The following is a 27,308-nucleotide window of genomic DNA, read 5'->3' as shown; positions in this document are numbered from 1 at the left end:
GACACACACCAACCACCAGGCGGCATCGAGGGGGGGAGTACGGCATTTAATTTATTATTCTGAGTTGGGTTTTGTTCCTTAGACGTTGTGATTCCTGGATGGAGGTGACTGTGTCCCACCTCCCTGAGTCATGGTCCCATGGGCCTGTGTCGATTATTTTCCAGGTTCAAAGTGCACTGAGAAGGCTTCACAGTTTTAATACTTCCTAGATGCTCAACTGAGGCAAAGTGACGAAATGGCCCCCCCACCCCCGCCCGCCAGAAAAATAAAACCCCAAGCCCCCGACAGCTGCTGCTGCAGCCGCTATGAAAAAATAATACAAACTCTTCTTAAAAAATAGATTACACAGAAAGAACCTAGGGGAGAGAGGGGCACGGGGAGGGGCAGGGGCTGCTCCAGCCACTGGCGGGGAGCCTCGGGGTGAGGCCCGGGAGGGGCCACTGAGATGAGCTTCAGGGGCTGGGCTGCTGGTGGACCCTGGTCTCGTCCGCCCTGCCCAACCCCCCCTGCTGCTCCTCCCAGCAGCTCGGGCCGAGGACCCAGAGGACCCGTGGCTCCTCCCTCTCCCTCATGGGACCCTCCCTTCACCCTGAGGCTGGTACCTGCTTCTCACTAAAGTGGCTTCAAAAAAGAAACAAAAAGACCCAAAGGCAAGGGAGGGCTGCTGCAGGCCAGCGGGGACGTCGGCCCCCAGGAGCAGACCTCTCTCTGCTTTGGGGGTTTGGATAATTCTCAACACCTGCTGCTACCTAGACACCCTGGCGGGTGAAGGGCCCCGGCCTCCCGGTTTGGCTCCTGGGAACACGTGTGACCGGCCACGGTCTGAGGCTGTCTGTCCTCCCGCCCAGTCTCAGAGGAGCTGCCGACGGCCGGGGCGGCGGGCACAGGCCCTCCAGCTCATGCGAGGAGAAGCGCGAGGGGGCAGCCCCGCCGGCACAGAGGGAAGGCAGGGGGATGTGACGTGTGTGCAGCTGGGCCAGCTCTGGGCCGGGGGCGGAGAAAGGGCAGGGGCCACGGCCCATGGGGCAGAGAAGGCAAGTCAGGGCCTGGTGCTGGGGAAGGGGTCTGGGTGTCCAGCGCCCCCGCTGAGGGCACGGTCACCCCCCGCAGAGGGATCGGGTGCAGGCTGGGTTCTCCGGAGGCGGGGACAGGGATGGGGGGGGCGCTGGGTGGGCCAGGCTCAGTCGGGGACCTCGGGGTGGGCAGGCAGTCCGCTTTCGCCTCGCCGGTAAGTCTCCCAGAAGCCCCTGTCCAGCTGCTCCAGTTGTGGGCCCAGTGGCAGGTGGCCGGCCAAGTGCATGCGGAGAGTCTCCAGCCACTGCTCCAGCTTCACAAAGGAGGGCCTGGGGAGACAGGTGGTGGGGACGGTGGGTTCTGGCTCTGCTGGGACCATCCCACCCTAAGCCCCTATCCCACTCACCTCTTCTCGGGGTCCAGGTCGCAGCAGCGCACAGTGATGGGGAAGAAGCTCGGGGGGCAGTTTGGGGGGCAGTAGCGGTCCAGGAAACCTCGTACGTTGAGGCCAAAATCCATGGTGCGCGGCAGGTAGTCTGGGTCGGCGTTCACCCGCCCGATGATCTGTCCGGTACGAGGCCAGCAGTTACCCGGGGGCCCTGGGGCTGGGCACCCCCGGCTGGGTTTGAGGGCAGGTCATACTGAGCACCAGCCTGACCATCACACCCCTGGGGATGCAGGTTGCTGTGGGCAGCCCCGTTCCCAGAGCCTCCCTGGCCTGGGCCCCCGTAGACATCCGGCCTGCAGCGTGGGAGCGTGGGGACGGGGGTGGAGCCGGCTGCTGCCTGCCCTCGGACCTACCTCGCACAGGACGATGCCAAAGGAAAACACATCCACCTTCTCATCGTAGCTGCGGCCTGGATGAAGAGACCCCCGTCAGCAGGTGGGCAGGCCAGGGATGCCAACTGGTGAGGGTGCTGGGCCAGGGACCCACCCCCTGGGGATGCTCTGGCCAGCAGGTCGGGACCAGGAGGCTGATGATAGCGACCTCTGAGGGATCAGGCCTTAGGCTCTGAGCCCCCCTGAGCCCCTCTGATCAGAGCCAATCTGCCAGGGGTGAGGATGAGAGCCTGGAGCAGGGGGTTCCATGCCCAGCTCGGTCACGGAGCAGCTATGACTCTGGGCACGTCACAGACTTTGTGGTGGCCTCAAAAGATAACCACCTCAGACCTCTGGAACCTATAAATGTTACTTTATTGGAAAAAGGGTCTTCGAAGATATGATTTAGTTAAAAGATCCTGAGACGAGACAATTCTGGATTTTCTGGGTGGGCTCGAAATGCCATCCAACTGTCCTTATAAGACAGACTGAAAAGGAAGACACACAGGAGGAGGCAGCCACGTGAGGACAGAGGCCGAGGGGGGACCGAAGTGGCCACAAGCCTGCGAATGTCAGGACCGGAACCTCGAAGCAGCAAGGAATGGATTCTCCCAGAATCCCCAGGGGAGCCCAGCTCTACTGGATTTCAGACCTCTGGCTTCCAGAACCATGAGAATGAGTGTCTGCTGTTTTAAGCCGGCTAGTTTGTGGTAATCCATTACCGAGGCTTTAGGAACTTGATACAGAGCAAGTTCTCTGGGCCTCGGCTTCCTCAGCTGTAAGTTTAGGATCTGGCGTGGCCGTGAGCTGTGGTGTACGTCGGAGACACAGCTCGGATGTGGCGTTGCTGTGGCTGTGGGGTAGGCCAGCAGCTGTAGATCCGACTCGACCCCTAGCCTGGGAATTTCCATATGCCGCGGGTGCAGCCCTAGAAAAGGCAAAAAGACAAAAAAAAAAAAAAAGAAAAAAAAACTGGGACGGGGGTTGGGGGTTGAGGGAGGTTGAAAAACGGCCCTGGAGATGGTCCTGACCTAATCCCGGGCCCTGCTAATATGCTGCCTCCTGGGGGACTCTGCTCAATTAAGGCTCTGGAGGGGAGATTATCCCGGATTATTCGGCTGAGCCCTGTGTGATCACACAGGTCCTAATGAAGGAGGGGCAGGGGCAGGGCAGGGGCAGGGGCAGGGGCGGGGGCAGGAGACGTGACAGAGGTCAGGGAGGAGACTCTGCTGCTGGCTGTGCGGGAGGAGCTGGGAGCCGCTGGGAGCCAGGCTGTGAGGCAGCCTCGGAAGAAGGCGGCTCTGCTGACACGTGACTTCAGCTCAGCGAGCCTCCTCCTGGGCTCCCGAGCTCCAGACTAGAGGGTAATTTGCGGTTTACGAAGCCATGAGTGTGACACTTGGTTGCAGGAGCACAAGGAAAACTAATGCCAGAACTCCCAAGAGGCGGAGGCCTGGGCAGGTAGGTCCAGGGGCACGTGCCGTGGGCCGTGCCAGGCAGGGCGCCCACTTACCGTTGATCATCTCGGGCGCCATCCAGTAGGGGTTGCCCACCACCGTGTACCGCTTCTTCCGGTCTGGCTTCTTGAGGCTCCGCAGGTCCTCGGGCTGTGTCTTCTCGTCCACCATGAGCCGGGCCAGCCCGAAGTCGGCCACCACCACGTTCTTGTTCTGGGGTGACAGGGAGGCAGGGCCCACTGAGACATGCTCCCAGCACCAAGGCCTGGTCCGCTCCTGGCCTGGACCCCGCTCCTGGCCTGGACCCCGCACCGACACCCAGGCAGCCTGGAGAACACGCCTCTGACTCCTGGGGGCTCCGAGCACCCTCTGCTCCATCAGGGCACTGGCACTGCCTTGTGGAAAGCAGAGCGGCCGTTCTAACTAGAGACCCAGGTCCTGCGGCTTTTCTCTTAACCTTCCAACAACCTGGTGAGATATGGGTTATTTTTATCCCCACGTTACAGACGAGGTGACTCAGGCGCAGAGAGGTTAAGCAAGCTGCCCAGGGCCACCCAACTGGTTGGCGCTACTGTTTTAGGTTTGAAGGAGCCCCTCCGAGGGCCGGCCAGGAACCTGCGGCGGGGATTTGCTGACTGCTGTGTGTACCCTGCAGGACAGGAAAATCAGGGAGGGGACCCTGGGCCTCAGCACCCCATCAGGTCCTCTGTAGGTCCTGGGACTGGGCCTCTCAGGCTTGGAGTTTGGGGCCCTGGAAATCTGGCCACAACTCACCAGCCCAGGATCGGCCACTGCTGGGTAAACACAGAAAAGGAGAGGCTGCAGGGCCCCAGCCAAGTGGGGGTTAGGGCCAGGATCACCCTGAAGGAAGGACCCTGTGCCACCTCTGGGAGTGACATGGACAGGTCCTTAGAGAAAACTCTACAATGACGGCGGCAGACGGGGGAGGGGCCAGACATGCATCCTGGACGCACCTCCTCAGGGTCTCAGGTGACAGAGTCCCTCTCAGGGCTCCATTTCCTCAGGTGTAACAGCAGGTGGCAGGTTGGTGGGGGGGAGATGGGGGTCTTGACCTGGGATCCTCAGACCCCCAGGAATGCCCTCAAGAGCTAGGGACAACCAAGGCCCTTCCCGGATGTCGTATCACTGGGCCTTTGCATGTGGGCCCCACTCTTCCTGCACGGAATTCACTTGGGAAGTGCCTGCCTGGAGAATGCTCTCCTCCAGGGCTGGATCTCAACCTGCCTGCGGCCCCCGCAAGAAACCTCATGTCCACCCAGAGCCTCGGCGTGACCTTACCTGCAAAAGGGTCTTTGCAGATTTAATTCAATAAAAATGAGGTCATACTGGATTAGGAAGGACCCTAAATCCAGTGACTGGTGCCTTTATCAGAAGAGGACACAGGGACACAGGAAGAAGACAGAGACAGGGGACAGGAGTATGGCAGCCTCAAGCCAAGGAATGCCAAGGGGTGCCAGCTGCCAGCAGAAGCCAGGAGAGAGGCCTGGACAGCTTCTCCCTTAGAGCCTCTAGAAGGAACCAGTCCTGGCAGCACCCTGATCCTGAACTTCTGGCTGCCTGGACTCTGAGCACACGCTTCTGCCGTTTTAACCTGTGCAGGGGGTGGTTCCCTGACGCTGCCCGAGGAAACCAGGATGCCGCCTCTCCTGCTGGGCATGGGCGATCACTCCCCTTTCTGCCTTCTCGGGACAGCCTGTGGTCCCTCCATCACTGTCCCTTAGACCCCGGGCTCCCTGCCCCCCCTGCCCCCCACTTAGGTGTATGCCCCCAAAGCAAAGCCTCTTTCAGGAGCACCCCAGCCCTCCTCCTGGCCCACAGCCACTGGTGCAGCCTAGTGCAGGCCGTGGCCACCGTGGGCCATTCTCTGTGAAGGCCACGCTCATGGCAGACCCCCTGCCCCCCCATCCCCTCTCGGCCCAGGCTGCTCACCTCTCGAACCAGGCAGTTGTGGGAGTTGAGGTCCCGGTGGATGATGTTCATGGAGTGGAGGTAGGCCTGAGGGTCGGGGGCACGGAGGTCAGGGAGCGGCTGTGCTGAGGGACCCTGGCCCCCCGCAAGGCTCCCACCGTCTGCCCTCCTGCTGGATCCCCTCTGTCCTCTCTCAAAGTTTCCCTGTAGCTTCCATTTCTAAATTCATTCCGGAATTTTTTTTTTTTTTTTTCTGGCCACGGCATGACGTGTAATCTCAGGTCCCAAACCAGGGGTTACACTTAGGCCACAGCGGTGAAAGCACAGAGTTCTAACCATTAGACCACCAGGGAACTCCCCCAAAATCCTTGCGGAATTTAGGTGTGTGATGAGATGATTATTATTATTATTTTTGTCTTTTTAGGGCCGTACATGCGGCATATGGAGGTTCCGGGCTCGGGGCTGAAGCAGAGCTGAAGCCACCGGCCCACACCACAGCCACAGCCATGCCAGATCCAAGCCATGTCTGAGACCTACACCACCATTCATGGTGCCACCAGATCCTTAACCCATTGAACGAGGCCAGGGATCGAAGCTGGATCTTCACGGATGCTAGTCAGATTCGTTTCCACTGAGCCACGACGGGAACTCCAATAAAGAATTAAAAAAAAATTTTTTTTTATCTTTTTACGGCCAAACCTGTGGCCTATGGAAGTTCCCGGGCTAGGAGTTGAAATGGAGCTACAAGTGCCAGCCCACACCACAGCCAGAGCAACACGGGATCCAAGCCGAGTTTACAACCTACTGAGTGAAGCCAGGGATCAAACCTGCACCCTCACAGATACTAGTCAGGTTCTTAACCCACTGAGCCCCAGTGGGCACTCTGAGAATGGTTTTCTAAGTGGAGCTGGATCGCCCAGCCCACACCCCCCAGTCAGAGCTGACTCACCATTCCCGAAGCGATGTCCTTGGCAAAGCTGACCCTCTGACTCCACGGGTACTGGCTGTCCTGGGGGCGGGAGAACGGCCAGGATGAGCCAGCAGGGCCACAGCCGCAGGACGTCGGGTGAGAGGCAGGCAGGAAGGGGTGAGTGTCCCAAAGGGGCCAATGACTCTCTTCTAAGGGGTGTGGGTGAATAATTCAAAAGTTTTCTAACAGAACTGGTTCCAAACTGTGAGGTGGGGGGAGCGCTTCTACAGTTCCTGACCCGCCTCCTCTGAGGACAAAAGCTCTATTGATCTTCCACAAAATTCCATTCCTTCAAGTCTAAAAAAAACCTGAAGCTACTTTCATGGACCAGCAGAGAGACAGGGGCCCCGCGAGGCTGCCTGCAGAGAGTCCCTCCGAGAGCAGGGCTCTGGGCTCCACTTGTCTGGGTAAACGGCTCACTCTCCCTGCCACCCCGCTGGAGACCCCCCATGGGAGGGCGGGGACATCAGAGCCTGTTAAAAAAGTTCAGGTGCAGCCGGGAAGCCTGCGCTGCCACAGCCCAGCACCTCTGAATCGTATAGACCACAGCGCCCAGGCTAGGGGTTGAATTGGAGCTGCAGCTGCCGGCCACAGCCACAGCCACGCCAGATCCGAGCCGCATCTGCGACCTACACGACAGCTCACGGCAACTCATGGTAATGCTGGATCTTTAACCCACTGAGTGAGAGGCCAAGGATGGAACCTGCATCCTGTGGATGCCTGTCAGGTTCATAACCTGCTGAGCCACAGTGGGAACTCCCCAAAAACTTTCCTTCTAAGGGAGGACTTGCAATTTCATCCGAGCCCTTAAAGCAAGTTCTGAATTTTATGCACTTGGCCAACAGTAAGCAACTTGATTTTGCCAGATGCAAAACAAACCCCCCCACCATCCGCCGAGGTGGCAGAAGGTGCCCCTCAGGTGTTTCGACCTGAGGCAGGGCCAGGGCTAAGCTGAAATAGCCTGTGTGTCCCTTGGTGAAGCTGCCACCCTTCTCTGGGCCCCAGCTTTTCCCTGGCTTTATTTTATTTTTTCCAGGGCCACACCCACAGCATATGGAAGTTCCCAGGCCAGGGGTCAAATAGGAGTACAGCTTCCTGCCTACACCATAGCCACAGCCATGCAGGATCCGAGCCACGTCTGTGACCTACACCACAGCTCATGAACACGTTGGATCCCTAACCCACTGAGTGAGGCCAGGGATCGGACCCGCATCCTCCTGGATCCTAGTCGGGTCAGTTAACTGCTGAGCCACGAAGGGAACTCCTTTCCCCCGGCTTTAGATGGAGTCAGTTGCCCCCTCATTCAATTGAGAAGCAGGGTTTGGAGGGCCTCTGAGACCAGAGCCAACGAAGAACCTGAGAGCCCGGGGCCCAGGGTCCCGCGGCGGCGGCGGCACTCACCATGCTCTTGATGATGCCGCGGAGGGTGCCGCCCTTGATGTACTCGGTGATGAAGTTGAGCCTCTTGTCCTTGTAGAGCACCCCGATGAACTTGAGCACATTGGGGTGCTCCAGGCATCGCATGACCTTCACCTGGTGGGGTGCAAACACGCTGGGTCCGCCGGGTCCATGACTCCTTCCCCCCACCGTGTCCCGCCAGAGGCCACCATGGCCAGTCCCAAGGCCCCAGGGGGCTCCTGTCACACTCACTGGCCGCTGTGCCCTAAGCGCAGGCTGTTCCCACCTCCAGGAAGACCCTTGCCCCTCTTGCCCTCCTGGCTGATGTTCTTCTCTTCCAACATGTGTCTTTTTCTTCTTTTTTCTTTTGCTTTTTTAGGGTGGCACTCACAACATACGGAAGTTCCCAGGCTAGTGGGAATCAGAGCCACATCTGCCACCTGCACCATAGCTTGTGGCAATGCTGGATCCCTAACTCACTGAGCGAGGCCAGGGATCGAACCCGCATCCTCATGGATACTAGTCAGGCTCGTTACCAAGAACTCCCTCACGTGCCCTGAGTGTCACATCCGCCCACAGCCCTCTGGATGCGGGGCTGGGGCCGAGGCAGGGCCCTCACTGACCTCCTTCAGGAAGGTCCGCTGGGTCTCCTCGTCGAAGCGGATCAGCTCCTTCATCACCATCACCTCGCCCGTCTCCCGGTGCGTCACCTGCACGGGGACACAGGGGCACAGGTTCTGCTCCAGGCCCGCCGGCAGGAGGCCCAGCCCCACCCCAGGCAGATGGACAGGGTGCTTCAAGCGCTTTGCAGACTTTTTCTGGAACGCTCCCAGCCCCCGAGGGGGTGGGACTAAGCCCTTGAGAGGTGAGGACACTGAGGCTCGGGGCCCGTGGTCGCCTCGGTGGCAGGGAAGAGGGGTGGCTGGGCCTGGGTCCAGGGCTGCCCGACCCCAAGGCAGCTCCCTTTCCTCTGCTCTGCTGCGCTGTCTCCTGGAGGTCGAATGGTGGCACCGTCAGATTCTGACCAGGGACAGGGGCTGGGGGCCGGGCGCTGTTTGGACATGTAGGCAGCCTGGCTGGTACCTTTTATATAATCCTGAATGTTCCAGCCTGGTCACAGTCAGGTGACATCAGAGCAGGAAGGGCTGTGTCTTGTTGGGAGAGCGTGTGAAGAGGGCGGGCAGCCCAGAGGCTCTGAGGGGGTTGGCACTGGGCTCAGGAGGGGAGCTGGGGAGGGAGCCCTCAGGGTCACCCTGGGATCGCCCCACCCCCCACTGCAAGGAACCCCTTTCCAGCAGCCTGGTCCACACAGTCTGTCTGTCGTAGGTCCCCTCCCCCAACTGGCTCAAGGAGGCCCCTGTGGAGGGAGCTCTGGCCAGGGAGTCTGGAGGCCAGATAGCCTGCCGCTGGGGCTTCCTGGAGGCCCTGGTGGGAGGGGGCGGGGGGACTGGCGGGTCACTCCAACTCCCCACCTCCTCCCTGAATCCCACTCACAGCCTGTCCCCACCTGGGTGAAGCCCGTACCTTGATGGCCTGGCCGAAGCAGCCCTTGCCTAACACCTCGCCGTGGATGAGGTCCGAAGGCCGGAAGATGCGGTGCGGCCGGCAGACCACACGGAGGGACTCGGAGCGGCCCAGGTCCTTGCGCTGGGAGGCTGGGGAGCCCAGCGAGCCGGCGCCCGGAGACCTGTCGATGCTGCAGCTCCTCCTGGGGAGACACACCCAGCATCCAGTGATACCAGGGGCAGGTGGGCACCTGGCTGAGGCCCCCTTGGGGAGGCCAGACTTGGGCCCTGGCCTTTCCCCCTTCCGCCCCCCACCACTGATGCCAGTCTGTGTACAGTCACAAAGGGTGACACACGGCAGCTCTCCTGGGGTGGTCACAAGGCTCTTCCCCATTCTGGTGCCAGCACCCAGTGCCCTGTCCTGCTGGGACTTCCTGTTTGAGGCCTGCCATCCTGCAGGTGCCCTGGGGAGGAATGCTTGTCCCCAGCCTTCTCTGTCTGGTGACCTTGGATCAGACACTTTGTCTCCCAGCAATTGAGTCCCAGGCCTCAGGGTGCAGAGGCAGTCAACCTGCCAAGGATGCCCATAGCTGGCACAGAGGTGGTCCTGCAGGGTTGCCTGAGCTGCAGACCAATGCAAGGGTGGAGGAAACACATGACTACAATGTCACTGTTTCTGAGCGTAAAGACTGTCACCCCAGAAGGCGTCCCCCCAAAGTCTTGACCTGGAGTCCTGAGCAGCCCACAGCGAGTGGCAAGAGGGTACAGGGGGAGTTCCCATCATGGCTAGTCGTAACGAACCCGACTAGCATCCATGAAGACCCGGGTTTGATCCCTGGCCTCGCTCAGTGGGTTAAGGATCTGGCGTTGCCATGAGCTGTGGTGTAGACTGCAGATGCAGCTCACACCCCAAATTGCTGTGGCTGTGGTATAGGCCGGGGCTACAGCTCCAATTGGACCCCTAGCCTGGGAACCTCCACAGGCCATGGGTGCGGCTCTAAAAAGACAAAAAAAAAAAAAAAAGGTTACAAGGCCCTTGGCCCCTCCGACCTGGACCACTGCAACAGCCATTGAGCTATCTCTGGCCCTCGGCACCTTCCCAAGCCCAAAGACCCCTGCCACTCGCTTCCACCTCAGAGGCCACCCTCCCCAGCGTCCTAAGCTATTGGCTACCTGCTCCTTGAAGCCAGGGTCTAGTCCACTCTGGAAGTGCTCTGTCACCTCCAGCTGGGGGCACTGCTTCCCGTTTCCTCCTCCTCATTCCCCTTCCTCTTCCGTTGCCCCCTGCACCCTTTCCTAGCCTTAATTTTTTGCAGGGCTGACTCCCCCATCAGGCTGTGAGCTACTGAACGGTAGGGACCAGGCCCCAGCCCCTGAGGCCCAGTGTCAGCGAAAATACAGGGACACAGAACACCAAAGCACAGGGCTGACTTACAGGACAGGCTTCTGCCGGCTGGAGGTGCCTGCCTCCCCACTGGGAGTGAGAGCCGGGGAGGCCAGGGGGCTGGGCTCAGGCCCCAGCCCGTGGCCCAGTGTGTCATGGGGGTCGTGCTCAAGAGTCAGCTGGAGCAGGCGGCTGGTTTCCTGGATCAGCAGATCAATCTGCGGAGAGGAGGTGTGCGGACAGGTGAGTCCCAGGTGGCGGGGAGCAGGTGTGAAGGCACCGCCTCCCATCCTGCTCGCCAGACCCAGGATCTCATCCCAAATGCCACACCTCGTCCAAGGGTACATTCCGGATGGGCGTGCCATTGATTTCCAGGATCCGGTCCCCGACGTGGATGGAATTCTTCACATCCGGGCTCATGCAGCCGGGGTCCACTCTGGGGGCATAAAGAAGGGGTCAGAACCCTGCCTGCCCCACAAGGAGACCAAGGCCAAGGGGATCAGATGAGGGGCATGGGGCAAACCAGTCTACCCTGTGCAACTGGTAGGTGGCAACTGTCCAGAACACCAAATTCTGATTTGGTGGCACGAGTTCTCTATTGATTGCTATGCCTGCTGGCGGGGGGGTGGGGTGAGGTGGGAGGAAAGTAGCATGTCCCCGGTGGCGTGTCACCTCAGACTTGACACGTGGGGGCTCCTGCTCGGCAGGGCTTTCCCCCTGCCATGCTGGACCACCCCTTCCCGCTGCCTGGTACATTGGGGGTGGACGAGCGTCGTGAGTCCTAAGAGGGTCTGGACTCAGCGGCTTCCCACCGGACTCCCAAGCCTGCCCTGCTGGACGCGGCTAAGGCTCTCACTCCAGGACTGGCCAGAAGGGGCGAGCCACCCGGCTGCAGGGGGGAGACGGGGCTGGTGGCCTCGATTAGTTGGCCACAAGCTAACTCACGGAACGGCCAACTTGCCAAGTTCACTTGCTTCTTCTAACTCTTTGGTGCTAATTATCTGATTTTCATTGTGTTTTTATAAATGCTATTCAAGGGATGTTTGCTTTGTCTCTGCCCTGGGATGCAGGAGGGTTGGGGGTGGGACAGACAGGAGATGGAGAGCTTTAAGAAAAACAGATTCTTAGCAATTTTTATTTTTTTCCTTTTCTTTCTTTCTTCCTGCTGTCATTCCTACCTTCTCTCTTTCTTTTTTGTGGCTGCACCTGCAGCATATGAAAGTTCCCAGGCTAGGGGCTGAATCAGAGCTGCAGCTGCCGGCCTACACCACAGCCACAGTAACGTAGGATCTGAGCCACATTTGCAATCTATACTGCAGCTTGTGGCAATGCCAGATCCCCAACCCACTGAGCAAGGCCAGGGATCGATCTTGCATCCTCATGGATACTAGCTGGGTTCTTAATCTGCTGAGCCACAGGGAACCCGAATTTTTCATTATTGAAAGCATATTCTCACATGGGGCAGCAGTACTGCCTCACACAGGAAAGGAGGTCATGAGTGCAGCAGGAAGAACAGAGTCGGACAATCACCATTTCGTGGCCATGACAGTAATAACTGCTACGGAGGAGAATGATACAGGGAGGCCACCACCATTTAATGACAGGCTGTTGGCGACAGATTTACAGGCTTCAATCTCACAGATGACCTACTGATTACATTATAAAGAAAAAAAAAAATCCTTTAGAGCAGAGAGAGTGGACGGCACTTTAACCGAATAATCAAAGTTGACCTTCCCGACATAAAGGGCGCACTTGACTGACATCCTGTGTCTACCAGTGAGATGTGCGGAGGACACTGCGTCAGTTACCTGGTCAAAATGCATGACCGAAACCCAAGGAATAGGAACCCTCGGTCAAACCCAAAGGGAAGAAATCCTCCTTAACAATGGACTTGTCCTCTTCGAAAATGTCAAGGGCAAGACGTTCAACCAAAAGCCGGAGGACTGGCATGGGTTAAAAAGAGACGAAAGCGGAGTTCCCGTCGTGGCTCAGTGGTTAGCGAATCTGATTAGGAACCATGAGGTTGTGGGTTCGATCCCAGGCCTTGCTCAGTGGGTTAAGGAACCGGCATTGCCGTGAGCTGTGGTGTAGGTTGCAGATGCAGCTCAGGTCCTGTGTTGCTGTGGCTCTGGCGTAGGCTGGTGGCTACAGCTCTGATTCGACCCCTAGCCTGGGAACCTCCATAGGCCATGGGAGCGGCCCTTAAAATGGCAAAAAGCCAAAAAGCCAAACAAACAAACAAACAAAAAAAAACCACGGGTTGTGTGCTGGATAAAAGTACACTACCAATGTTAAACTTCCTCAACGTTCTAACTGCGCCACAAGATACACTGGATAATGAGGTAAGGGAGTGCCCTTGTTTTCAGGAGAAAGTCTAAAGTATGGGGGGAGGGGGAGGGAGTGGGGTGGACTGGGAATCTGGGGTTCATAGATGCAAACTATTGCCTTTGGAATGGAGAAGCAGTGAGGTCCTGCTGTAGAGCACAGGGAACTATGTGGAACTATGTCTAGTCACTTATGATGGAGCTTGAAAGAGGATAATGTGAGAAAAAAGAATGTCTATACATATGTGTAATTGGGTCCCTTTGCTGTACAGGAGAAAATGGACAGAACAGTGTAAACCAGCTATAATGGAAAAAATTTAAAAAATCATTATTAAGGGAGTTCCTGTCGTGGCTCAGTGGTTAACGAATCCGACTAGGAACCATGATGTTGCGGGTTCGATTCCTGCCCTTGCTCAGGAGGTTAAGGATCCGGCATTGCTGTGAGCTGTGGTGTAGGTCACAGACGCGGTTGGATCCCGAGTTGCTGTGGCTCTGGTGTAGGCCGGCAGCTACAGCTCCGATTCGACCCCTAGCCTGGGAACCTCCATATGCCATGGGAGGGGCCCAAGAAATGGCAAAAAGACAAAAATAAATAAATAAATAAATAAATTATGTGGGGGGGGGAGTGCCTACCAGTTATTTGCAAATGAGTTAGTAGATCACAGCATTATGTGCATACGTGTGTGTGAATGTATATAAACACACACACACACACAGACCTACAGGGAGACACACACACACATCCCACATGTGGCAAAAAGTGAACACTGGTGACCCTAGGTAACAGGTACGTGGGTATTCAATATACTTATTATTTTTTTACATTTTAGCAATTTTCTGGATATTTGAAAATTTCAGGATAAGAAGTTATAAAACAGGGGATGTGTTTTCATGAATAGAGCCTTCCTGTGGAGAGAGCCCCAGAAACGAATTCCTGAGACACCCCGTCTCCCTGCCTCGGTCTCCGGCTAAGGCAGCAGTGGGGCAGGGGTGCAGATACAGTCGGCTTCCTTAAAAGGCTGCTATAAACAAAAGAGACATAACCAAACGAAAAGAGTGGTCAGCTAAGACTCTTAAAACAAACAGCGGATCTGGTCAGCAGCCTCTGGGCAAGCTGTGCTGCTTTGAGAAGGGTGTGGTGCTCAGTAGAGACTCTTGGGAAGGCAGATGTGGGCTGGCAGAGAAGGCTCGGCGGCGGGGGGGCTGGGAAGAGCTGCCACTGGCTCTCTGTTCCTGAAATCCTGCCTGGCTGTCAGGGGCCAGCTGGTCTGGGAGTTTCCCCATCTCTCCCACCAGTCTGTCTGCTTGCTTGTGTACGTTAAGGCAGCTGCTGGCCTGGCTGAGGCTCAAGAAGCGGGTGGCGACGCAGAGTCAAGCCCCACCTCCTTCTCCTTCTGCCCCCGGACCATCTTCGCTTCCCCTGGTACCTTGCATGGGGCCTGGTACCCGGCAGGCGCGTGAGAAATGTTCACTGAATCCAAAGGAAGCTGGCAACTGGCTCCCACGCCCGAACATGGGGAACATTTAAAACTATTCCTTAAGTTCCCTTCGTGGCACAGTGGAAACAAGTCCAACTAGTGTCCATGGGGATGCAGGTTCAATCCCTGGCCTCGCTCAGCGGGTCGGGAATTTGGCATTGCCGTGAGCTGTGGTGTAGGTCACAGATATGGCTCGGATCCCGCCGTTGCAGTGGCTGTAGCGTAGGCCAGCAGCTGTAGCTCTGATTAGTCACAACAGAACTCAAACATCTCTTATTTGTGGCTGTGGCATAGGCCAGCAGGTGTAGCTCCGATTCGACCCACAGCCTGGGAACTTTCATATGCCACAGGTGTGACCCTAAAATGCAAAAATAAAACATATGGAGCATAATTATTTTATATTGTTTCTCATGGAGCATAATTATTTTATATTGTTTCTCATAATTCCCGTATCTGCAGCTTTTGTAGGTCTGCTTCTGCCTTTGGTTGTTTTTGCTGGCTGGTACTTTGCTCCCTTATACGCTCTGTGGTGGGTTTTTTTTTTTTTTTTTTCCCCTTGGTCTTTTCAGGGTCCAAGCCGAAACACATGGAAGTTCCCAGGCTAAGGATCGAATTGGAGCTGTAGCTGCTGGCCTACGCCACAGCCACAGCAGCACCAGATCTGAGCCGCATCTGTGACCTACACCACAGGTCAGGCAACACTGGATTCTAAACCCACGGAGCGAGGCCAGGGATCGAACCCGCATCCTCATGGATGCTAGTCAGGTTCGTCACCGCTGAGCCACGACAGGAGCTCCTGCTCTGTGATTTTTGACAGAATGGCTCCTTTTCTTTGGGACACTCCTTTTCTTGGGAAATTCTACGAAGCCTGGAGGTGGAGTCTTCCAGAAAGGATCTGCATCTGATTCAGGGCTGGGGACACTACCCGGACAAGTATTTTAGACTTTTACGATTTTGCCTGGAGGCCTTCTGACTTTGGTTGGCCAAGCCGAGTTTAAGATCCTCAGGGCGACGCCCTCTCCCTTTCCCTTCAGGTTCAAATCTGTTTATTTTCCAGTTCTGGGATCTGGGGGGTGGGCTGGTGGAAGGTGTGGTTCATTTCTGGTTCTTTCTCACCCTGAGAGCACTTTGGGGGCCTCAGCGTTATGGTGGAAGGAGCTGTTCTCGTATTAGACTCACTTTCTTGAGCAAATCAGGGCTTTGGGAGGCTCAGCCGCGAGAAGAATTGAAACCTTAGATCTGCTCTCAAGGCACGGCTGCCTTCTGTGCTCTGCTGACAGCCTCGGGCCCCTCCCTCCCTTACTCCTGACCTGGTTACTCCTCTTCCTCGTCGGGTCACACAGAGATTAAAGAAAACATTTTAAATATTTTAGCCAGCATTGGTAATGGTTTTTGGAGGAATGACTGGACCAGACATCTGGTATACCAGGTTGTCGGAGCTGGGCTCCATCTGGGCTTACACGCTCACCCATTCTCAGGGCCCCCCACCCCCACCCCAGAGCCACCCACCCACCCACCCAGAGCATCCGTGCCCAGAGCCACACCAGCTGCAGCCTTGGCAGGCCAGGCACTCACCCTTGGACGCGGACAGTGTGGGAGTGCTCTGTGCTGCAGCCCGGCGGGCCGTGAGGGGGGTCGATGGAGACCGAGAGGCCGCGTTTGCCATGAGCTGAGGCTGGGATGGATACTAGGGTGACTGTGTGGGGCAGGTGGGAGCCGGGGGAGTCGGGCAGGATCTGCTCGATGACGGGGGTCACCACGGTCTGGTAGTAGCAGTGCCCACTGCAAGAGCCACAAGCAGAGGGGACACCCAGAGTAGGAGGGAAAAGGACGTCAGGACAGTCACAGCATGACCCCCGTCCTAATCCCTCAGCCCCAGGCGCATCCTCCCTCTCCCCACCCCTCATTGCTCCCCGTGGGAGGAGGAGGGTCCTGGCTGCCCTATGGGACTGGGAGTAGGAACTGGGCATGCCCAGTCCGGCCCCTGCCCCTCTCCAAGGCTCAGTCACTTTGGGTTGTCTTGTCTCTGTCAGCAGGCCAGAACGAGGCCTGGGGACAAATCCAGTTCAGGAGGAAGTCATTAAAAGTCCATTTGGGATCCTCAAAAGCCATCTGTCCTCAAATCAAGCTTTATCAATGTTGCCATAATAAAGAACTTGTCTGGTCTTTGTCCCCGGTTCCTGGGAAAGAGGCTCTAAATCTTTGGAACAGAAATGTCTGCATTTTTCATGAGCCCACACCTGAAACCCCAATGTCCCCACAGTAATGAGCTGACTCAGGCGGTGGGGGTGGGGGCTGGTCACAAGACCGTCCATGTGATGCGAGGGCTGCTGCTCTGACCCTGCCTGACCTTGAAGAGACTGAGTTCACTCCCATGCCTGGGGGGAATTCAATGATGCCCACAGAACGAAACCCCAATAAAAACACTAGTGACCCTGGGGAGGACGGGTCACATGTCCTGATTCTGTGGTCAGAACGAGCTTCGAGACCCTCCCTCCCGGGCCACACCCTTTGCATCTCTTGTTTGGGTGGTCCCCATCTGCAGTCGTTAGCAATGCACTGTGGTCACGGGTACAGGGCTCCCCTGAGCTCCCCGAGTCATTTACCAAAGTACCAGCCCCTTTGGGGGTTGTGGGGATCCCTGACTCTGCAGCCAGTCGTCAGAAGTGCGGGTGGCCTGGGGACCCCTGCCCTTGTGATTGGGGTCTAAGGGCAGGGTGACCTTGCTGCGCCCTGAGCTCAAGGTTAGTGCCAACTTGAAGGCTGGTGCCAGAACTGCACAGCAGGGCCGTGTCGGTAGGAAAGCTGAGGAGGGTCTGAGGCTTTCTCCTTCTGATTCCTGTGTCTTATTTCCCAGTGGTTTCCTCTCCTGTCGCTTCTCTGAATGACACCACCCCACACCCCCCCGCCGTGGAAAAGGAAAGGGCCCTGGCTCGGGAGGCGGGTGACACAGGTGGGCACCGCGGGCTCAGGCAGGGGCCAGACACTCACCAGTAGAGCTTGGAGTGCTCCACCAGAGTGTAGGTGTCCCCGTCCCCAATGAAGGTCCCACACGTGAGGCAGATGAAGCATTCGGGGTGGTATTTCAGCTCCCCAGCCACCTGGAAGGGGAAGGGGTGTGTGTATGGGGGGCGAGGGGGGGGACCCAGCTCAGCAGCTGCTTCAGCCCTCACAGCTGCCCCCCCAGGCCTCCTCACAGAAGGGCAGCCCCAGGCAAACTTCGGGCGAGCTGGCTCCACCGACAGGGGGCGGAGGGATACAGATGGACAAACAGGCTCAGGAGGCGGTGGGGGATCAGAGAACCAGTGAAAGGAACAAGACAGGAAAGATCCAGAGCAGGGAAACCTGTGCATGCACGTGCACCCGCCCTCCACGCGCCAGTAACGGCGCTTACCATGACCAGCCCCTTGGTGATGTGCTCCGAGCACCCGTGGCAAGACTCGCCATATCGGGCCCAGTAGTCCTTCTTGCAGAAGAGCTGCCCATCCTTCTCGTAGTACTGGTGCGACAGGGAGGCGCTGCATTCGCAACACCTGGGGGAGGGGGAGCCTCGTGAACAGTAGAAAAAGCTATGCCCTCTGGACAGAAGCTGCTGCGCTGGGGCACAGGGCTTGGCGAGCAGCGTGGGGGGGATGGATTCAGAGCCCACCCCCACTCCCTCCATCTCGGTTCCCCTGCCAGAGGCCTCAGGGCTGCGTGCAGCCTGACGACCACCCGCGACAGCTCTGCACCAGACTGTCTGGCCCACCTGCCAGCTCCCGGGAGGAAGGTGCTCCTCGTCAGAGCCCCTGTCCCTTGTCATGCAAGGAAGATGCCTCCACAGGGACAGTCAGGAGGAGGGAAGACAGGAACCGGGGAGCCAGGGGTTGCAGCTGGAGCAAACCGCAGGCCCCACTCTTCCAGTCTAGTCTGCTTTCTCTCCCCCTCCCCCGCTCCCAGCCACTGTGGCGGCAGCTCGGGCCTCCCATGCAGATGGAGCGGAGCTTCTGGAGCTACGAAGACCTACTAAACTGGCACCTTCCCATTTTCTTGCTTCAATGTACTTAATCCTCTCAGGCTACCCATCCTCAGGCAGGGCTATCCCCATTTAGAGACAAGGCAGATGAACTTCAGAGGGTCTACCCCACCCAAGGTCACATAGATGGGCCCCAGAGGCCCCAGCAAGATACTCCCAGTTCCACCAAGATACAAGGCGGGGGTGCCGCTCAGTACAGACCAGCCCATCGGTCAAGCCGGGGATCTCCTCAACTGCGGCCAGCGCCCTGGGCGCTGCCAGTCATGATAACGGGGCCTAGCACAGGTACCGGGCAGCCTGGATGGTGGCGCCCATGAAAGACAGATGGAGAGAAACGATACAAAGATTTCCAGGTGTCACCCCACAGGCCAGGAGTTACGTGCCTGGCTTCTTTCCACCCAAGCGTCTTGGGGACCAGCAGCCCAGCTAAGTCAAGGTGAGCAAATGTGAAAATGCGGCACCAGCAGTGACCTGCCCCGCAACCCGGAGTGACCAGCCCCACTGGGTACTGAGAGCCTAACCCAGGGTCCCGGTGTGCACAGGTATGTCTGGGCCAGAGTCACACCGTGTCAAGCTGGCTAGGGGATCCATCCAGCTTGGCTGCTGTAAGGGAGGTCTGGGTGATGTGCCAAGGCTACACGGGGACAGGAGAACCCAGGCAAAGAGCTCATGGCTCAGGAGGGGAACAATCCAGGGACAGAGGAAGGCAGGAAAGAATGGGGGACTAGGTCAGAGCTCAGTGCCCCAGGCGGTGGGGGACCCTCTGCTCCATGGCAGCCTGCACATGGCAGCACTGGGTGACCGCTCCTGAACTAGGGAACTGGGGATGAGGCAGAGTAAGAGGGCTGGTGGGACACTGCCCCTTTAAGAGGATCCAGCCAGTTCCCCATTGTCTGGGAGCCTGAGGGGAGGGGCTGGGGACCACAGCTAGGGGCTGGGAACCCGAAATGTCTGGATCGTGCAGCTAGGAAGGGGGGTGTCTGATGAGCTCTCTCGATGGGGGTGGGGCGTGGGAGGGGGGAGACAGCCTCTGGAGCCCACACTGAGTTGCGAGAGGAGGTGGCGGAAGCAGCCGCTGGACCGGAGCCATGACGTCATCCGCTGCCCCCGCAGCCCTTCCTGCCCCCGGTCCTGAGGAGACTGTAGTGGGTGGGTGACAAGGGAAGGGGCACTGAGCCAGGAGGGAGGGCGCTCAGGGATGGGGAGGTCCCCAGCGCAGCCCCGCGGATTCTAACCCAGCAGGAAGGTGCACAGCTGGAGAGGAGGCTCGTGACCTTGGGGAGATCCCCGCGCCCTGTGCGGATCAGCGGTTCACTTCGCCCTTCCACCCTCCAGACCAGACACGAATCGCGTCACAGGAGCGTCCCCGGAGGCTCCCCCTCACCCTAGGCTACAGGAATTGATTCCCCACCTCGGTGGGCCTGTGGTGGGGGTTCCGGAGCAGCCGCCTTCCTCCAGCGCAGAGAATGCTCTTCTGCCTGCGAGCTCCTACTCCTTCCCGCCCGCACAGACTCCTCACTGCAGCAGCCCTGAAGCCCCAACGTTGCTTCACTCAAGCTCGGGAGCGCCGGCAGCCCCCACTACCACTTCCTGGGGGGGCTGCGCCACCGGCCTCTGCCGCTGACCTGTGGGCTCCCCGAGGCCCCAGGCCAGGCATCCACAGACGTGGGTCCGTGAAGAGAACATGCTTCCTGCTCAACCGGCTTGCTCTGTGCACTCAGCCCGGGGCACGTCCCACCCTGGGCGTCCTCAGAACTGCTCTGGGGTGCCCTGGCTCAGCCCCACCTCAGACTGGGGACAGGGGGCTTCTAGCTCAGGTCAGGGATCTAGCCCACGCTCTCTCAGTGGCTTGGTGGTTGGCCCCTGGGGCCTCGGCAGAGCCCGACCCTGTGTGTCCCCTCATCTTTCAGGCCCACATCGGGTCAGGAGCCAGAGGAGGTGGGTGGGTTAGGTCTGCCTGGCTCTGCGGGGTGCCCCTGCCCCTATAAAGGATGTCAAGAGAGCAGTACCAGATACGGCGTGGCCCTCCCTGAGAGCAAGCGAGGACAGAGAGGCCTGGGCAGGAGAGTTGGGGCCAGGAAGCCCCGGTGATCTCTGCAATGACAGCCCCACCCCTCCCAGGGGTGCCTTCTACCCAGAGCCACGTCCCTGGACACCAAGGGCGAAAAAGAGCAGCTGGGGGACCAGCCTCATGGGAGGCTGTACCAGCAGGGCCAGGAGCCTCAGCGGCGGCCTCTTCCCCTCGACAGGCGGCCAACAGTGACCAAGGAGTTTCAGTTCTCCTGCCTCAGGGCCCGGCCTCAGGTGGGTCTGTCCCGCTGTGGCCTCCAGCCCCAGCTGGCACACCTGGGGCCCTGCCTGAGGCCGGGGACAGGTGGGGAGGGGGTTTTCTACTTACTTGGCCCCTCTGAAGAAGCGGCTTCTGCTCAGGGTCCAGGCCAGCATCCTCTACAGCTACCTACGGCCAGGGGGCCTCGTCGGGAGTGCAGGGGTGGGCCGCCGGGCCGCTTCCCCATCCTACTCCAGGCACTCAGGATTGGAGGCTGCAGAGGGAGGGGCCAGCGTGGCCACACAGCAGGGGAGGAGGGTGCAGCAATGTGGGTGCAGAGCACTTGGTCTTAGCTCACAACAGGAAGCAGATGAAGGACCTGCTGCCTGGGCTCTGCAGGGAGGCCTGGCCAGCACCTGCCCTCAGCGCTGCACACCCAGGAAAGGCACCCTCTGTGCCCCTCGGCCTCTGCTTTGACAGAGCCTCTGCGGACTCCCCAGGGAGAGGGAGCAGCTGCTTCTTCCAGTGCGGACCCCAAGGGAAAGAAGTCGATTTCCATGGACAATCCGTTCCCCTTGCCTGCAAGTCCCCCAAGGAGGGGGGCCTCCAGCCATGTCTCTGGCAGGCTCAGACGCCAATGCCAGCTGCACACTCACCCCTCCCCGGCCAGGACCAGCCCCGCCAGCCTCCAGGGAGATGTTACCAGAGCTACGGCAGCCCCAGGGCTCCTGCGCGGCAGGGTTCTGGGAAGGGGCCTCCCAGAGGCAGCAGCTGCGCCACACAGAAACCCGGACCTCCCAGGGCCTGGCCACAACCTTCCAGGAGGCTGGACCAGAGATAGGAGCAGGTCCTGCAGGGACCATGACACCTCAGGCCAATGCCAGAGGCATTCTGTGGGCTCAGAGCAAGTCTCCTGCTGCAAGGCCTTGGAGCCTCGGGGCTGGGGCCAACCCCACTTCACGGCACTGAGATGCCGGTGGGGGCGGGATGGGCAGACAAAGCCCTGAGTCCTCTCTGTGCTGCTTTCCTACTGTCATGGGAGTGAGGACACTGTTGGCCTCACCCAGATTTTGGGACTGTTGGGCAAACCCACCAGGCCAGAAACGCTGTGTAAACCATGGAACAATGTGGAAGCCACGGCTCTTATTGCCTGCGGGCCCTCCCTCACTAAGGGAGCCTTCCTGGTGCCCCCACGCACAAGGACAAAGGGAACACGCCTTCCCCCCACTGCCCCCACCCGGGGCCTCACCCCTCTGCCGGCTGACAGGGTAGGGACCCCTCTACAGCTAGGTCTGGGCATCCTGCCCCTCTGCTTTCCTGGGGTGGCTTCTGTGGCCGCACTCCTGGGCCGCCCCCATCTCCCCTCTGCTCCATGCACAGGGGCCCCCAAAGTTCTTCCGCACCATCTCACATCCCATCCGGCTCTCAGTGCCAGACCTGAGTGGGCTGTTTCTCTGGCCTTCCCACCTAGCTGGTCTCAGATCACCTCGGCCCGCTCTGGGCAGGGCAGCGCACTCTGGGCAGGGCAGCGCACCCTGGGCGCTTTGCCCACAGCACTGCCAGCTCAAGGGGAACAGGGCGCAAGTCACACCAACTTGGCCCCCAGCTCCACCACGGCCAACAGACCCACGGCCCTCCTCTGCATCCAGGGTGACAAAGCAGACGGCTTCAGATTCTGCCCAGCTGCTCACCGGCCCCCAGCTCCACCCGCAGCCCTGACCGCTTCAATGCTGCAGTGACTTGGAGCGAGACAGACATCGGTTTGAATCCCAGCTCTGGCTGGTGCACCTTTCAGCAAGTTACTCGATTTCTCTGAGCCTCCGTTTCCTACATGGCAACTGGGCAACAATGGTTCCTCCCACGGTGATGGCGAAGGTTTAATGAAATGGCATTCTAAGAGTCACCAATGAATAGCGCCTGATATGACTAATCCTTGCCAAACATTGTCCCTTCTAGATCTGAAACTCTCTCCACTCTTAGTCACTGTCCTGGGTGAGGTCTCATGGGCAGAGACGCCCAACTATTATGACAGTCTGTGACGTGTTACCATCCTCTGCCCACCAGGATGGCGTTTTTCAATAGCACTTCTGCCCACATCCCTCCCCCGCTTTCTGATACCCTCTGCTGGCTCCCCCCCAACCTCAGAAGCTCCTTATCTTGGCATTCAGGGCCCTGCACAAACCCATCCCACCTCTGCCTCTTTATCATGTCCCTCAACTCACTCTGCTCCAATCAGATGAGCTGTTCCCAGTTCCTCATTGAGCTGCACAGTCCCACTCCCCTGTCTCTGTGCATGCGCTTTACTCTGCCTGTTCAGAGCCCCCTTTGTCCCCAAAGGCCTCCTTCTGAACACCAGGTTGGAAACCCCGGGACACGGAGCCGCCTCTCTTCTGGGCTCCCAGCCAGTGTGGGTGCTGTGTGTTTATTTCACTCACCGGCTGTGTGTTTTTGGTCAAGAGAATTAACCTCTCTGTGTCAATTAATGGGGACAATACACATCTAACTTTACAAAGTCCTTAAAATACTGCCTGGCCCTTCCTAAACTGTAGAAAAATGTTTAAACATTATTTTTTGGGGGGAGGGGTCTTTGTCTTTTTGGGGCCGCACCCACGGAATATGGAGGTTCCCAGGTCCAATCGGAGCTGTAGCCGCTGGCCTACGCCACAGCCATGGCAACGCCAGATGCGAACTGTGTCTGCGGCCTACACCACAGTTCATGGCAATGCCAGATCCTTAACCCACTGAGCGAGGCCAGGGATCGAACCTGCAACCTCATAGTTCCTAGTTGGATTTGTTTCCACTGTGCCACGACGGGAACTCCTAAACATTATGTTTTAAAAAGAAAAAAAATTCCGTAAGAGTCTCCCACGGCCTAAATTAAACTCCTTCACCTGGTGGTTGATGCCCTGACCCCAGCTGGGCCTCCCAGGTTTGCGTTTCCTCCTTCCCCCTGCCCCCTCTTGGCTGCCTCTCAACATACGGAACTCCGGGGCCAGGGATCAGATCAGAGCCACAGTCTCGACCTAAGGGGAAGCTTAGGCTGGATCCTTAGCCCACTGTGCCAGGTTAGGGATTGAACCAGCATCCCAGGGCTCCTAAGACACTGCCAATCCCAATGCACCACAGCAGGAGCGCCTACCCTCCCCCCTCTTTTTTTTTTTTTTAATTTGTCTTTTTAGGGCCCCACCCCCACCATATGGAGGGTCCCAGGCTAGGGGTCAGATGGGAGCCATAGCCACTGGCCCATGCCACAGCCACAGCAACCCTGGATCCGAGCCACATCTGCGACCCATATCACAGCTCACGGCAACAGTGGATCCTTAACCCACTGAGCGAGGCCAAGGATCGAACCTGCGTACTCATGGATACCAATTGGGTTCATTACCACTGAGCCACCAATTGGGTTCATTACCACTGAGCCACGACTGGAACTCTCTTCCCTCTTTTTTGCTGCCTTCCTGCCTAAATGTGGCTGTTCACCAACTGGGCCAGGCCCTGTCACTAGCCTGCCCTTTGAACCTGCTGGGTCCTCGGTCTGGAATCATTTCCCACCATGCCTCTCCATGTGGGAAATCGCACGTCCTCTGGACCCCGGCTCTGGCCCTACAGAGTATCTAAGGCTGTCCCTGCCCCTGCTTCTCAGGACAGTCCTCCTGGGCTGCTGGGCCACAGCTCTGAGCCTACTCTTTTCACTGGGAGTCAGTATCCAGAGGGAAGGGACTGATCTTACTGGTTATGCATCTTCACAACCAGCCTGTGGTCAGTGAAGGAGGCTGGGCTCCCCCCAGGGCCTGGTTGGTCTCCCTCCTCTCCCTGGAGCACCAGTACCCAGAAAGCAGGGTGCACTGCCCTCCACCTCCCCCACGCCCCGCCAAGGTGCCAGCAGGCTGTGGTATTAGGAGCATAAATGCGAGCCGCTCCTTATCTCTCCTTGGAGGTCTAGAATGACAAAAGGGAAAGGCCTCAAGGGATCTTCCAGTCCAAATGCCTCATTTTACAGACAGGGAAACAGAGGCCAAGGACTCGCTGGAGGTCACAACCAGACATGGCACCAGGAGGGATGGCCATGTCTCTGGCAGGCCTTGCTGAGAGCATCCCAGCACCCGCCAGCCCACCCTACCTGAAGCAGTCTGCGTGCCAGTCAGCATTCAGGGCCTGGAGGTACTGGCCATCATAGATCCTCTGGCCGCAGCTCGCACACACGGGCAACTCGCTTCCTGCAGGGGAGAGAAGGGCGTTGGGAACCATTCTCAGGCAGGGCAGTTTGCTGCAAGCCTGCCTGACCCCACATGCACATCCACAGATCCTGGTGCACACACGCAGCGCCAGGCTGAGCTGTGCAGGACTGAGCACGTAGGTCTGAGAGTCTTGCTGAGACCACGGCTACGTCACCAAGCCCCTCTGCGCCTCAGTTTCTCTATCTGTAAACCGAGGAGGAGGAGCAGATGTCTGCCCTCCAGCAATGGCATTCTTCAACGCAGGGTCCGGCAAGAGAAAATGGGGAGAGAGAAAGCAGCATGATTTAGAAATAAGGCAGTGGCACTCCTGTCACAGCTCCCTTTCCTCCCCTGCCTGCCCAGGAAGTGGACCCTTCAAAGGGCAGGGACCGGACAGAGCTATGGAAGGCCTGGCTATGCCCTGGCCTAACAAGGGGCCAGGGCCACAGGGCTGAGCAATCCCAGACACCTGCTCCGGGGAGGCCTGGCACCTGGTCAAGCTGGCCTCTAGGCATGCTTAGTCATCCTTAGGGCCTGGCACCCTTGGGGCTGGGTGGGCCCTAGAGATCCCCCAGCTTGCCCCTTCCTGTTATACAGATGGGGAGACTGAACCCTGGAAAGGGTAAGGCTGGCTGGGTCACTAGCCAGGCTCCAAGACCCTCCAAGAGGACCTAGAGACCCAGGGGCTACCATAAGGTGGGCCCCTGCTCCAAGTGGGCCTTCACAGACCTGGGGGAAGGCTGGCAGGAGTCCTAGGAGAGGGCAGGGCTGGAGGGGCCAGCACAGTAGGATCTTTGTTGGAACAGGAAGGCCTATGAGGTGGCTCAGCAACAGAAAGCTGGGAAAGAAGACCCCATGGAGGGAATCTGGGGTGGGGGGGCTTCATACCCTAACTGTCCTGCAAGGCCAAGGCTTGGGGCCCAGTAGGGGCAAGGGACGCTAGAGGACGCTATTATGAGTCATCCTCCCAGCCAAGACTGGCAGGCACTAGGTTTGGTGCAGAGAGAGGGGTTGGGGGCCCCAGTACACAGCCAAAGGTTCCATGCAGGCGCACCTCTGCTCTGCCCACCCGGCTCCCAACAACGAGGACCGGGGCCCAACTGTCCAAAAGGGTAAACTGAGGCCTGGCCGGTAGCGCCTGGCTCAAGGTCACGAGTCGGCCAGGCGCGGGGCTGCGCCTCGGACCCAGAACTGCGGCTTCCCCAGCATCTCTTCTTTCCCAAACGGGCTAGAGAATGGGTAAGGGCTGGGCAGGCGGTGCTAGGGATTCCTCCGGGGTGGTCGTGGGTCGGGGGATGGGAGAAGGTAGGGATGAAAGGGAGGAGGGGCCCTCCGCCCGCGGGAGGGCAGCCCACCCGGGCGAGGAGGGGGAAACGGGATGGGAGCGTATCAGGGAGGGGCCTACGGGCTTCGGAAGGACGAGCTCATCCCGGAGGACACAGGGGCGCGGCCCGGCGGCAGACCCGGCCTCCACGGCGGCCCGGCCCGGCCCCCTCCCGTGCCCCCCGCTTCCCCGTCTTCCCCCGCGCGGCGCCCCCGCCCGCCAGGCCCCGGGGTCGGCGTCCCGCCGGCCAGCGCCCCGCGCACCTTCCTCTCCCATACGTTCTTCCCTCCAGGTGCAACAAAGTAGCGTCAACCTCATGCACTCGGCGGGGGGCGGGGCCCGGCGGGGCTGGGGCTGGGGGCGGCCCGGGCCCGGTGCGCTCGCCCGCAGCCGCCACCGCCGCCGCCGCCGCCGCCGGCCCGGGAGGCGGGGGCGGAGAGCGCGGGCCGGGCCGGAGTGGGCTCGGGGCTCGCGGCGCCGCCGCCGCCTCTCGGACACCGGCACCGGCTCCGCGCCGCGGCGGCCTGGGCACCAAGCGGAGGGGCGGGCCGGGGCGGGGCCTCGGAGCTGCGGCACGGGGGCGGGGCGGGGCGCGGGCGAGCGGCGGATCTGCCCTGCGCGGCCCCGCCCCGCGCCTTCAGCGGCGCCCCGCCCCGCCCGGCCCCGCTCGGCTCGGCTCCTGCTTTCATTCATCTTTCCTGAACGGCAATTCTCTGCTCGGCGCCCCCGAGCCAAGCGGAAAGCTGCGGCTTAGGTGGGATACGTGCTCTGATTCAGCGACAACCTAGGGGATGTAGAAACTCCAATTAGGGGCCTCAGTTTCCCCGCGGGGAGCGCCTCTGACCCCAAGCCTGCTGGATAGAACCTAGAACCGAGACCTGACCCGGAGGAGAAGTTCTGGACCCTGAGGACCGTAGTGGTTGCCTCAGGGAGGGGCGCCTGCCAGGTCCTCTCCCTCTCTGAGGCCTGCCAGTGAAGGCAGGCTCCGGCAGGGACGGGGGGAAGGAGATGGCCACGTTTCAGGCCCTCACCAGCTAGGCAGGGGCGCTAAGGGAGCAGGACCTTGGGGAGGATGTGACACCTGAGCTCAGGGATTTGCTTCTCCTAGTGCTGGAGACCGGGAGCTGGCGCCGCCCTGCCCCTGGTTCAGGGGGCACAGCTGGATGGGGTTTTGGCTGAGTGAAGTGGCCAGAGGAATTGGGCGG

The 27,308-nt window shown here is 59.2% G+C and overlaps 1 protein-coding gene across 2 annotated transcripts; it reads right to left on the bottom strand.

The window, feature by feature from the left end:
* On the bottom strand, nt 26-26,492 carry LIMK1 (LIM domain kinase 1). Of its 2 annotated transcripts, none has more exons than XM_021086335.1 (16): nt 26,367-26,492; nt 24,683-24,779; nt 17,673-17,811; nt 17,270-17,379; nt 15,854-16,060; nt 10,807-10,912; nt 10,528-10,694; nt 9,112-9,295; nt 8,211-8,297; nt 7,591-7,722; nt 6,169-6,228; nt 5,241-5,306; nt 3,347-3,503; nt 1,816-1,871; nt 1,421-1,578; nt 26-1,343 (listed from the first exon to the last, which is right to left on the bottom strand). In XM_021086335.1, exons 1-16 carry the CDS (start codon nt 26,419-26,421, stop codon nt 1,181-1,183), a joined length of 1,944 nt encoding a protein of 647 aa, XP_020941994.1. In that variant the 5' UTR covers nt 26,422-26,492; the 3' UTR covers nt 26-1,180. The 2 variants fall into 2 exon arrangements, with proteins under 2 accessions (XP_020941994.1, XP_020941995.1); XM_021086336.1 differs by lacking the exon at nt 26,367-26,492 and adding an exon at nt 20,692-20,836 and having other exon boundaries at nt 24,683-24,745.

This window comes from Sus scrofa, chromosome 3 (assembly GCF_000003025.6).
Source record: "Sus scrofa isolate TJ Tabasco breed Duroc chromosome 3, Sscrofa11.1, whole genome shotgun sequence".
In the NCBI taxonomy this organism is placed as follows: Eukaryota; Metazoa; Chordata; class Mammalia; order Artiodactyla; family Suidae; genus Sus; species Sus scrofa.
Note: the sequence above shows the minus strand (reverse complement) of the source record. Positions and strands in the feature narration are given on the sequence as shown.

Coding starts and splice junctions, on each gene's coding strand:
- LIMK1 (XM_021086335.1), bottom strand. CDS start 26,421: ATGAGGTTGACGCTACTTTGTTGCACCTGGAGGGAAGAACGTATGGGA. Junction 17,380..17,672: donor TCACCAAGGGGCTGGTCATG/GTAAGCGCCGTT, acceptor TTCCCCTTCCAG/GTGGCTGGGGAGCTGAAATA. Junction 10,913..15,853: donor CACACTGTCCGCGTCCAAGG/GTGAGTGCCTGG, acceptor TTATGCCCCCAG/AGTGGACCCCGGCTGCATGA.